At 34.9% G+C, this 11,578-nt stretch overlaps 1 protein-coding gene across 1 annotated transcript in view; it reads left to right on the top strand.

Annotated features, from left to right (window-relative positions):
* DYNC2H1 (dynein, cytoplasmic 2, heavy chain 1) overlaps window positions 1-11,578 on the top strand; it is a 191,267-nt gene that overhangs the window by 69,758 nt on the left and 109,931 nt on the right. Inside the window, 6 exon segments of the mRNA XM_009322273.1 lie at window positions 1-78; window positions 3,082-3,180; window positions 4,373-4,496; window positions 7,418-7,581; window positions 8,860-8,979; window positions 11,408-11,542. Coding sequence (XP_009320548.1) covers window positions 1-78; window positions 3,082-3,180; window positions 4,373-4,496; window positions 7,418-7,581; window positions 8,860-8,979; window positions 11,408-11,542 — 720 coding nt within the window.

Here is an 11,578-nt window from a genome sequence, read left to right as displayed (position 1 = left end):
AGTGAGGAGTTAGTTTGGAAAAGTGAAGGTTTACCTTCAGATGACCTTTCAATAGAAAACGCTCTTGTCATCTTGCAGGTAAATTTGGTTTTTTGTCTTGTCTTGAAAGTATTTCAATTTCTACAAATTTCAGTAACATGGTATCTTTCTGGAATTTTGAACTATTTGTGTTATTTTATTAGCACCACAGAACACACAGAGAAACAAATACTTATGTAACTCTGGATTTTCTGTATCAAAAGGAAAAAAACAGTTAAAGGAAATATATGTTTTTCTTTTTTGCTTTTACAATTTTCTTCCAGATATTTAACAGACAAAACCTGGTATCAGTCTATTCAGGCTGAAAGTGTGAATAATCATTAACACCAATACAATCAGTGAAATGTAATGTCCTATCTATGTTCACTTTGAGATATCATTTCTAATACTTCTTTTTCTCAGAAAAAGGAAAAGACTATATGCAGATACCTTTCAAAACATCTAGATTTTAAACCCTCAGATTTCATCTGATCAGGTCCGTGATACAAAATGCCATTCACTTAAGGCCAGTAGCTAATAATACTTCAGAAAAGAATGATAATAAATACTATGCTTATAATCATGATTCAGTTTTATCATATAGTTATATATAAATATATAATAAATATACATATGCCATTGCACAATTATTTACATAATATGTAGTTATAATGTAGCCATTTATTAGATCTGCTAGAAAGTAAATATTTATGCAATGAGGAGAATCTGCCTATTTGCCACAGGTAGTTTGCTTGGATGATTGATGATTCTCTCAAATCAGTTACAGCCTTTTCTCCAATTTAAATTTATTTTGCTTTATCATCTTGATATTAGATCTAGTTATTCCTTTCTCAGTTTGATTAAAAAGCTCTTCAATAAATACCATTTTGTACCTGTAAAGCTACTTATATGCTATAATCAAGTCTTATTTTCATCTTTTTCCTTAGTTGAATAGATTGAACTCTTAAAAATCTCACTGTGTGCAAAGAGCTTTTTCAAGCCCTCCCTCAGCTCAAATAATTTTCTTTGTGTATAGTTTTTTTCAGCATCCTTTTAAAACTGGAATTGGACATGGTATTTTACCAATGTCACCTACAGTACAGTTTGCAAGCTTTTGTGCTCATCATCTTTTGATGCTTGGATATTGTCCGTGTTTCCTTGTCTTTCAGTTTGAGATCTGTGTAGTTACTCAGTTTGGAATAGTAGAACTCAGAATCTAAAAAAACCCAAAACCTGAAAGTGTTCTTCTATCAGATTGAATCAGAGAATTGCTGAAAATACATGTTTAAACCCTCAGCAAGTTTGCTGATGACACAAAACTGGGAGGAGTGACTGATACACTAGAGGGTCAAGCTGCTGCCCAGAGGGTCTTTGGCAGGCTGTAGAAATGGGCTGGCAGGAACCTCATGAAGTTCAACAAGGGGAATTGCAAAGTCCTGGACCTGGGGAAGAACAACCCCATGTACCAACACGTGCTGGAGGCCACCCAGCTGCAAAGCGGTTTTGCAGAAAAGGACCTGGGGGTCCTGGTGGACACTGGGTTGAACATGAGCCAGTAACGGGCCCTTGCCGAAAAGAAGGCTAATGGTATCCTGGGCTGCTTTAGGCAAAGTATTGGTAGCAGGTCAGGGGAGGTGATCCTTCCCCTCTACTCAGCACTGGTGAGGCCACACCTGGAGTCCTGTGTAAAATTGAGTGCTCCTCAGTACAAGAGAGACATGGATGTACTGGAGAGAGTCCGGTGAAAGGCCACAAAGATGATTAAGGCAGTGGAGCATCTCTCCTATGAGGAAAGGGTGGGAGAGCTGGGACTGTTGAGCCTGGAGAAGAGAAGGCTCAGGAGGGATCTTATCAATGTCTATAAATACCTGAAGGGAGGGTGCAAGGAAGATTGAGCCAGGCTCTTTTCAGAGGTGCCCAGTGACTGGACAAGAGCCAGTGGGCACAAACTGAAACACAGGAGGCTCCATCTGAACATCAGGGAACACTTTTTTACTGTTAGGGTGACTGAGCACTGGCAGAGGTTGTCCAGGGAAGTGGTGGAGTCTCCATCCCTGGAGATACTCAAAAGCCATCTGGACATTGTCCTGGGCCATCAGCTATAGGTAGCCCTGCTGAAGCAGGGGGTTTGGACAAGACGACCTCCAGAGGTCCCCTCCAATCTCAACCATTCTGTATTTCTGTGAAATCTTAAATACATATGTCAACTATGAATAGGTCTCTTTTCACTTATCCTACTTACTACCATCTCTGTGGTCACTCTGTTGTGACCATTATGTCATGACCATGTGACCATCTGAGTACTTACATAATTAGTATATCAGTGGTTATAGTCTCAACATTTAGAAAGCAATGTGTATAGCATAACATATCTTTATATAATATAGTAAAATAGTAAAGCTTTGCACAGTACTGATACAGCAACCACATATTAATAACTTTTATTAAAATGAAAACCTGCTGTCTTTTCAGTATACATGTCACTAGGCAATATCACCAAAACGTTCTACATTGTAGTGTTTGCAAGTTTGAGATCTGGTTTTGTTTGTGATTATGAGTAAAATGCTATTTGTATCTTTATGCCTGCAAAATTCTTATATTCATTATTCTTTCTAAAATGCATTGAGGTCCAAAACCAGAAGTACTGTACCTTTGCCCACTACAGGAAGAAAAAGGAAAAATAATAACTCTTCTTGTTAGTTTCAAAGCAGTTGTGAATAACAAAAGCTGTAGATTATACTCATTGAATAGAGACTCCTGTTTTTAAGATAAGGTGAAGAACTGCCTAACTTTAGCAGGACAAACACCTGAGAATTTTGATTTTGGGTGCTTTTTTTTTTTAAAAAAAAAAGGAATAAAATAAAAGACATAAAATGCATTCTACTGTTGTTTATTGTAATATTGTTATTAGACTGTTACTGTTTCTTTAAACAGTTTGTTAATGAAAAGGATTTTAAAATGACTGTACCATTAGTTTGGGGAAATAAAAAAGGACTCCATTCAATTTTCTTCTTAAACAGAATAGATTTCAGTAAAAATATTTTTTTTTTTTTTTCCCCCTAGAGCAAAGTTTGCCCATTTTTGATAGACCCTTCTTTCCGGGCTACTGAATGGTTGAAGACACATTTGAAGGAATCACGTTTGGAAGTTATTAACCAACAGGTGCAGTATTTACTCTTGGTCTTACAATTCTGTTCTGCTTGAGCTTGCTCTATTCCAGATTTTAGAGAGCAGTTTTTAAAGTGATGTGATAGCAATCACCAAAAATGGGGTTATATTCCATGAAGCATATGATTTCTCAGAGTTCTAGGTTACCATGATTCTTATGTGGTACTGAAAATTTGTTTATTCAAGGAGGTGATCAGAGTATTTAAAATTGGAGGGTCAACATCTAGTATTACTTCTACAAGTTTGCCTCTTTGTGCTGCCCTCTCCAAGATTATCAGTATTTCCTGCTCAGAGGGAGATAGTAAAAAATTTGTAAACAGAAAGGTCTTTTGTATTCTTGGTTGCAGTTAAATGGATTTCAGGAGTGTGTATACATGTCTTCCCTGTGATTTTTGTGTTGTATTATCTACATTGGAAATAGTAGGTTGGATTTATTTTGAGGTTAAGGTACCTAAGATTAGTTGTCTACACGTCACTGTTTACATGGGTGGCGAGGCTTGGCTCAGTTGCACACACACAGGCAGGCATCTAGTGCCATTCAAAAGTCCCTCATTGAACCCCACCTGGCCTCAAGATATTCCTTCAACGGAATGTAGGTCTTCCACAGATCCCTGCCAGCTCTGTGCAGGCCTTTTAGATACTCTCTGATAATATCTTTGGGTAATTGAATGCTTCCCCTGCTAGATGATTGACTTGATTACTTTTTAGGCTCTGCTGTCTGCATTGTCTAGGATCTCCATTGACTGTAATGGAATCTTAAACACCACATGCATGTTTAGACACCTACAAGCAAGAGACTGCATTTAGTTATCTTAATATCAATGTGAATCCTGTCCTTAGGTCTTGATTCAGTTTTGAGACATAGTGTTAACTAGCCAGGACTTCCAGGTGTGCCTGACAGACGTGACACAAGACCTATGGTAGACCTGCTCTCATCTGGTGCAGCACTTGGAGAGCTAGGCATGTAAAATAGGTTGCCTGTATGTAAATAGCTGAATAGATGAAACTTATTTAAATTAAACACTTCTGGCTAAGCCCTGAAATATCATATGATGCTTGCAATAGAATTTTTCAGCTATAGTACTGATTTTTAGATTTAGATTCCCGGTATAATGCCTTCCTTCATTCCGAAGTGTTAATATTTCAAAAAAACATTAATCAAATGAATTTATTTTTATTTGCCCAGGACACCAACTTCCTAACTGCTCTTGAGCTGGCAGTGAGATTTGGGAAAACACTTATTATACAGGAAATGGATGGAGTGGAGCCTGTACTTTACCCGTTGCTAAGAAGAGATCTTGTTGCTCAAGGTAAATGACCAAGATCTTTACAAATGCTTACTCAAAGCTTTTGTAGGTTAGATCTATAAATATCATATAAAACTCAATTTTTCTGAAAACATGAGTATTGTGTAGTTTTTTCCTCTTTAACATTAACCTGCTGCTAACACTTCAGTGCCTGAAATATGTTGGAGATACGTTCTTGTTTAGTAAGTGGAAAAATACTGAAAAGTATTTAAAGATTTTTTGACTGGAATTAGAATAAAGTGTTTTTATCAACTCTTCACAATTTAAATAAGTTAATTTCTAGTGATAATTTCAAACACATAGTTTTACTTGGGAACTTGGGCCTTAAATAGACCAGAAATTACCCAACTGGTTGTGCAGTTAGAAATCAGAGTTTTAGAATGTTGACGTTGCTGTTTCTCTTTCATTTGTCTGAAACTAAAGAAGGCACACAGGTCTGTCCCTGATGTGACTTTGGAATGGGGGGGTCATAGATGTCAGCAAAATTGTGGAATTCGGTGAAAGGAGTCTCCCTAACTGATACAATGAAAGCAAAAAAACCAAAAATCACATTTTACAATATCTCTGCTTTGGAGAGATAATGTACTCTATATAACTCTATATATAACTGCTTTGGATTTAGTTGCTTTAAAAGGCTGATATGAAAAATTGTGTTGAAATTTTAGCAAAGATAAATACTACTAATATAAGTATCTCAGCATGAATTGTGATGAATTATGTTGCATATTTTGAAATTATATCAAAAGAACTGAGTGGATTAAAAAAATACAACAACGTATGTTTTAAATACTTTCTAAATTATTGTACTTAAAGTATATTTACATTGTCCTTAGTAATTAGATTTCTGCCTCAAGTGTTAATTCCTCAGCATGTACCACAGCCTATGCATGTAATTTACAGTATGAACTTTGGGCACTGAAAATAGCTCAAGGCTCCTTTTTGCTGTCATCTCATCTAATATTTAGATATAATAGTGGATGATGCAGCAGTAATTCTTTAAATGTAAATACGTGGTAAAAATAAATGCAAATGCTGTAGAGTTCTTAGATACATTTATCTCCTATATAGGCAAAGTCTGTTTAGTAAAAAGAAAATGTTAGTATAAAACATTCTTCCATTACAGATGTGCTTGCTTGTTTATCCTTGGTAAAAGTTGATACCACCACCAAAGTGGATCATAACCATACAGTTATGATCATAACCTCAGGGATCCATAGGAGGTTGAGTAGAACATCTTTACAACCTTTTTTTACTAGCTTCTGCTGAACTTTGGAAAGCAGAGATGTAATATTACAGGCATCTTAACTGATTTTACTCAAAGAATCAAATTTAGAGATGAATATGTCTGCAGAACTGTGGAGAAAGCAGATTAAATTAAAATATGCCAGTTTATTCAGGGAAATTGCTCATAACACTCAGGCATCCTCTTTTGCATGTTAATGAGCTATGTTAATGCTAGGTCTGTGCAAGTCCAAACTAGGGAGCTGTTTTTTGAAAAGGGAGAATGCGTCACTGTTTGAATCTTTTCGGTCACTTCATAAGCAAGCGCGCACTCCTTCTCTTTGTCAAAACGTGGAGGTGGGGGCCTGTCTGCATTATTTTGCTTGTGATGACTGTACATCTTTTCATTACTTGGAATGAAACATTAAGAAAAATGTGAATATATATACTACAATAAATTTGTCCTTGTACAGCTTCCATTTTCTGTTTGACGTTTTTACAGCATAGGCCTAAAATTTATTCTGATCCTTGGCACAGAAGCAAAATTGGTATGTGATTTTCATCTCTACCAGTGTTTTAGCAAGAGATTTATACTTAGAGCATTTCTGATCTGCTCCTAGTGCTAAAAATAGAGAAGCACCTAACTGTGCCACCTCAGAAATTTCTCTGGAAAGGAAATTTTCACTTTGAAACTTTTCATCTTATAATTCTGTTCTTTGTTCTCTCTTAGTATCAGGAGGCAAAATTTTATTCTAGTCATGTGATTGTTTGAGTCTATTCTTTTCTGACCCTGCTAGAATGGAAACCTGTGGTGGAAGGAGGATGGTGAGAGGCCATACATACAGTTTCATTCTGTGACAGGCATATTGAGAAATGTCAAAATACTAGGAATATAAACAGAGATCGAAACTGTGACAGCAGAAATTTAATAAATTAATTGTTTCTTTCATACTGTGATTAAATTAAATGTATTTATAATAAGACAAACTTAGGGGATATTTCTTAATGGAATGTTTTTCTTTCAATCTAATGACTAGATATTCCAGCATCTTTAGTTTCATAGACTTTCTCTATAACAGTTATCAAACAAAGTAATATTTTAATACAATTATTATTGTACAGCAACATCAACCTTCTACAAATAAATGTAACAGATCCAGAGATGAAATCTAATGGTTTTGGATCATATTCAGAAAATATTGAACCATGTTAGTTAGCCAATATGTAATTATGGCTAGTGTATTTTGATAGAGTGGTATACCTATGTGGAAATGTAAATGAATATGTTTAAATTATGACAGGATTCTTACACAAAAGGGGGATTCTTTAGTGCATCTTCTGTGGTGTTTTGTTCATTGTTTGAAGACTTCAAAGTATTACTTTTACTTCAAATAACTTTTTTGTGATTTATGCTTTTTGTACTGGGTAAGGATAATTAAACTACCCTGGTGTATTAAATATTCTCACGATGTAACTTTCTTACAGTAGTGCTATGTTATTGCATTTTTTTGTCTAACAGTGCAGGATAGGTTATGTTCCTTAAATTTTTTAAATTTATTTTTCTTTCCGAACAATTTATAAATTAATTTTATAAAATATATTTGCATCTATTGGTCATAAAGTATTACGCAAATACTGTTATTTTCAGATAATTCTAGAATGTTCCAATCAGAGTGAGTATAACATCTATTTATTATTTACAGGACCCCGTTACGCTATACAAATAGGTGAAAAAATGATAGATTATAATGAAGAGTTCCGTCTTTTTCTATCGACAAGGAACCCAAATCCCTCCATTCCACCTGATGCTTCTTCTGTTGTTACAGAAGTAAACTTTACCACAACTGGAAGTGGCTTAAGAGGACAGGTAGGCATTTAGAACAAAAACAATGTATGTATAGTGGATGTTCATAGCTACATTCAGCTTCTGGAAGAAGCCCTATGGTGCAGTTTGCATTAATGGTCATGGAGATATTTTCTAGCACACAAATATAAATGGTATAATCAATTTTAAAATCTTGGTTTTATGCACTTTGGAACCAAGTAGTGAGTCCAATAGAGAAAATGGAAACCGTCTCATTGACTTCAGTTGCAACAGATTAATTGCTAAGCTTCTGTTTTCTGTTCAAGATGCGTTTATGGTACCATGGAAACATTTCTGTTACTGCTCTCCAGTGTCCTAGTTAGAGAGTAATGCTAGCATCAAGATACTTTGTGTACAGGAAAAATGTAATGAAACCAAAAAGCTATATATTTTACTTCCTCCAAAATGCTAGTAGCTTTTGAGGTTTTTTCTATAATGTTTAGGAAGCAAACTGTAGCATACGGATGGAAGAGAGAAAGAAAAGAAAAGAGAGAAATTAAGGGAAGAAAAAACCCTATTTATTTTGTACGAAACAAGTTTTCCCAAACTAATAAGAGGCTTAGAATGGGATGTAAATAAGATGTTGATAATTAAGATATAATTCAAAATGTGAAGTATGGATAACCATATGGATTTCCTCCCTCCACTGGAGATAGGGAATTGACATCATACAATGTAACCAAGTGAATTGGCCCCCTCTTTAAGTGGAAATACAGAAAAAAACCCTTTGGTTTTTGTTTTCTCTCTTTGTTGGCAGGAGAGGGGTTTGTCTTTTGGTAGACTTGCTGGAAAGAAATTTGTTGCCATTCTTTCCAGTTTGTGCTTTCTATCACTTACTTCTTTTTATATCTGATAACAGTATATACACTAATGAGGACTGCCAATCATTTAAACACAGGTGTGATTCAGATTGAGGTGCAAAGATTTAGGTCTCAGCATAAAAGGGTGTGAATCAGTGTCCTCAATAAAATGATCCAGTGCCTTTTGAGATGTCCTTGAGTATCTCACCTGGCTTGCATCTGCTGTTAGACACAAGGGCATGGTTCACAGTAGTTTCTGGGTTATACTTGCCACTGCAGGATATCCTGGATGTCTACATAGATTTAAAGCTGTTGGATGTCCGGTGCAACTGAGTAAACCCTCAGAAGTCTACTTTCAAAAATATAGACTATATACTGCTATATGATTAATGAGTATATATTATGCTATATAATTAATGAATATATATTATGAAATATTAGAGCGTTTTTCATCCTGTTGAATAATCTCCTTTCTTTTTAGCTTTTGGCTTTAACAATAAAGCACGAAAAGCCTGATTTGGAAGAGCAGAAGACAAAACTGTTACAACAAGAAGAAGATAAGAAGATACAGTTAGCTAAACTGGAGGAATCTCTTTTGGAGGTAAAATAAATTTACTTCTTTTATATCTGTTAGATCAATAAGATAGTGTTCATATTGTTATGTGTTTGAATGAAGATGGTGAAAGTATTGGAATAATGAGCCCTCAGAATTTTTCATTTGAGAAAATGAAAGCATTATTTGCCTGGGGTTGTTGGGAAAGTAAAGTAGATAAAATATGTACATCTCATGAAGCTATAGTATTTCAATACATTAAGCATTGTCAAAGTTAAATGTATGAATTGTTGGGCTAGATATAGACTGGTTTAGATTGATTAGAAATTTCATTAATTTTAATGCATTAAAAAAGAGAAAACTTTGTTAAAAATTATACTATTTCTTTTTCAAATTATGAGTTTTAAAAAAGCCACAGTTTTAAGCTTGTGAATCATGTCAAATGATACTTTCTCAAGTTGAGAAATGATTCTGTGTTGTGAAAGGAAAAAAAGGTGAAAGAAAAATTCCCAGTAGAAAATGGAAAGATTTGTTGAGAGACATTTCAAACTTTAAACCTCCGCAATTGTTTCTTATTAGCAATGAACTGTAATATTCTTTATAGTTAACATTTTCCTTTCTCATATTTAAATTGAATATTCTCAATTTTCAGTTTACCTTTTAATGAAAGTAATTATGCTCAGAAACAGTTGTACACCTCTATAAGAAAAGGTAGCTTCCAAGGAAGAGGACTTCTGCGTCTTGTCGTGGAGTTCACAGAAACTGTACTTCATGCCTATAGGAATGGATCCTCAAATCCTCCTTCCTCCTAAAATGTCATAGATGCAGGGAAATTGATCTGCTGTCTCAAAACCCTCAGTCTGTAGCTGAGACATAGAACTTGCAGTATCCATCACAATGGACTTGAGCATAAGCTAATTGTTTTTACAGATTCATCAAAAAGTAATAAACTGAATTTTATTAGACTGGCCATTAATAGCTCAATTTTAGAATTTTGCACATAATTATCTAATGTGATTTGAATTTCCACATTTACTGTCCCTATTAAACTCCCTATTACTTCTCAAATACTAAGCTCAAACCTTTTTTAAAACTGTGATGAGGCAGATTTCTCTTACAGGCAGAGAGAAACTTGTTCTCTAGAAAAATTCCTTACTCAAAGATAATCATTGATTAGCATCTTAGTGTCTACCAGAAGCTGAGAGTTCAGAGAGGCAACAAAAAAAGTCCACTTTTTAGAAGAGACTTTTTTTGTGATCTTGGAACTCCAAAATATTTCACATTTGTCCAATCCAAATTGTCAAGTGCAAAATTTCAAGTAATTGATGCCTAAGATATCTGCAACAGGAAGTGGCCAAGGATTAACATCGAAGCTCGTTTCAACTTTGGCATTCTTGTTAGCACTGAAATCAGAATATTCTTTGACTCTGAAGAAAGAAACCTAAAGCTCAGTGGAAACTGACAGGTGCTAGATGGACTTTGTCAATGAAGCAGTCGGTGCTGTAGGTGATCTAGCTAAATTCAAGTTAGCAACATTAGCATTCCATGTGAAGTACTGTACTGGTTTCTTCCGAAAGCCTTGGAGTAAAGACATACATGCTGTCTCTGTCTCATAGCTCACACTATGATTCCTCATAGCAAAATGGGCTCCTTGAAAAAACAGATGATCTTGTGCTAAACTCTTTCCAACTAGAGAACTAAGTGCATTCTATTATTCTAACTGGTGAATCTCTGCCTCCAAATATCCTGAAATGCTGTCCTACAGGTAGTTGTTCAGAACTGACTTAACTGACAAGAAGCCAATTTTATGTTGTCTCACTAAAAAATTGTATTGAAGGGTATTTACTGAAGGTTAGTAATAAACCTTAAATAATAGTGAATCATTCAAGCTTTTCCCACTTCTTATTACAAGTGAAATTGTTTGCACAGGAGAACTCAGGTAAAATGTAGGATAATCTCAAGGATTTTGAATGGATCTCTGATTACAAAACTGAAATTGTTGTAATTGTGAATATTCATCTCAGTTGGAAATGAGAACTAAATTGTATAGGGGATATTGGAATGTTTTTGAAGGAAAATGAATTTATGCATGACTGGGTGCAGTAAGTCATTACAAGTAGCCAATTTCAGGTTAAATTGGTAGTTAAGAAGAAGAAAAAATACCCTAATTTGTATTTACCATGGGGATATTAGTGCGTAAGACTCTGATCATAGAAATCATTCTCAAAAGCTTACTAACGACTTAAGTTTCAGAACCTGGCAATCTGGATTTTTGGAGTTTGCTCTTGGGTTTTATTTTCCATGCTTCTTTAAAATAGCATCTCAGTTTTTGGAATAACCACCTGCTTTCTAGTACTCTTGATGCATTCAATGATTCAGAAATATGTACGGGCCAGAAAGAAGGACAGCTTCCAAAATGGTTACTTTACAGGTTTTTTTTTTTAATGTAACATAGATGACTTTTTTTTTTTTACAGACACTTGCAACATCACAAGGCAATATACTAGAAAATAAGGATCTGATTGAATCTTTGAATCAGACTAAAGCAAGTAGTGCACTCATCCAAGAATCACTTGCTGAATCTCACAGACTTCAGAGTTTCCTTGATAAGGTCGAAGAATATTCTATTCTTTTATTGTTGGTTTTT

The sequence above is a fragment of the Pygoscelis adeliae genome, unplaced genomic scaffold (assembly GCF_000699105.1).
Source record: "Pygoscelis adeliae isolate BGI_AS28 unplaced genomic scaffold, ASM69910v1 Scaffold383, whole genome shotgun sequence".
Taxonomy (NCBI): Eukaryota; Metazoa; Chordata; class Aves; order Sphenisciformes; family Spheniscidae; genus Pygoscelis; species Pygoscelis adeliae.
Note: the sequence above shows the minus strand (reverse complement) of the source record. Positions and strands in the feature narration are given on the sequence as shown.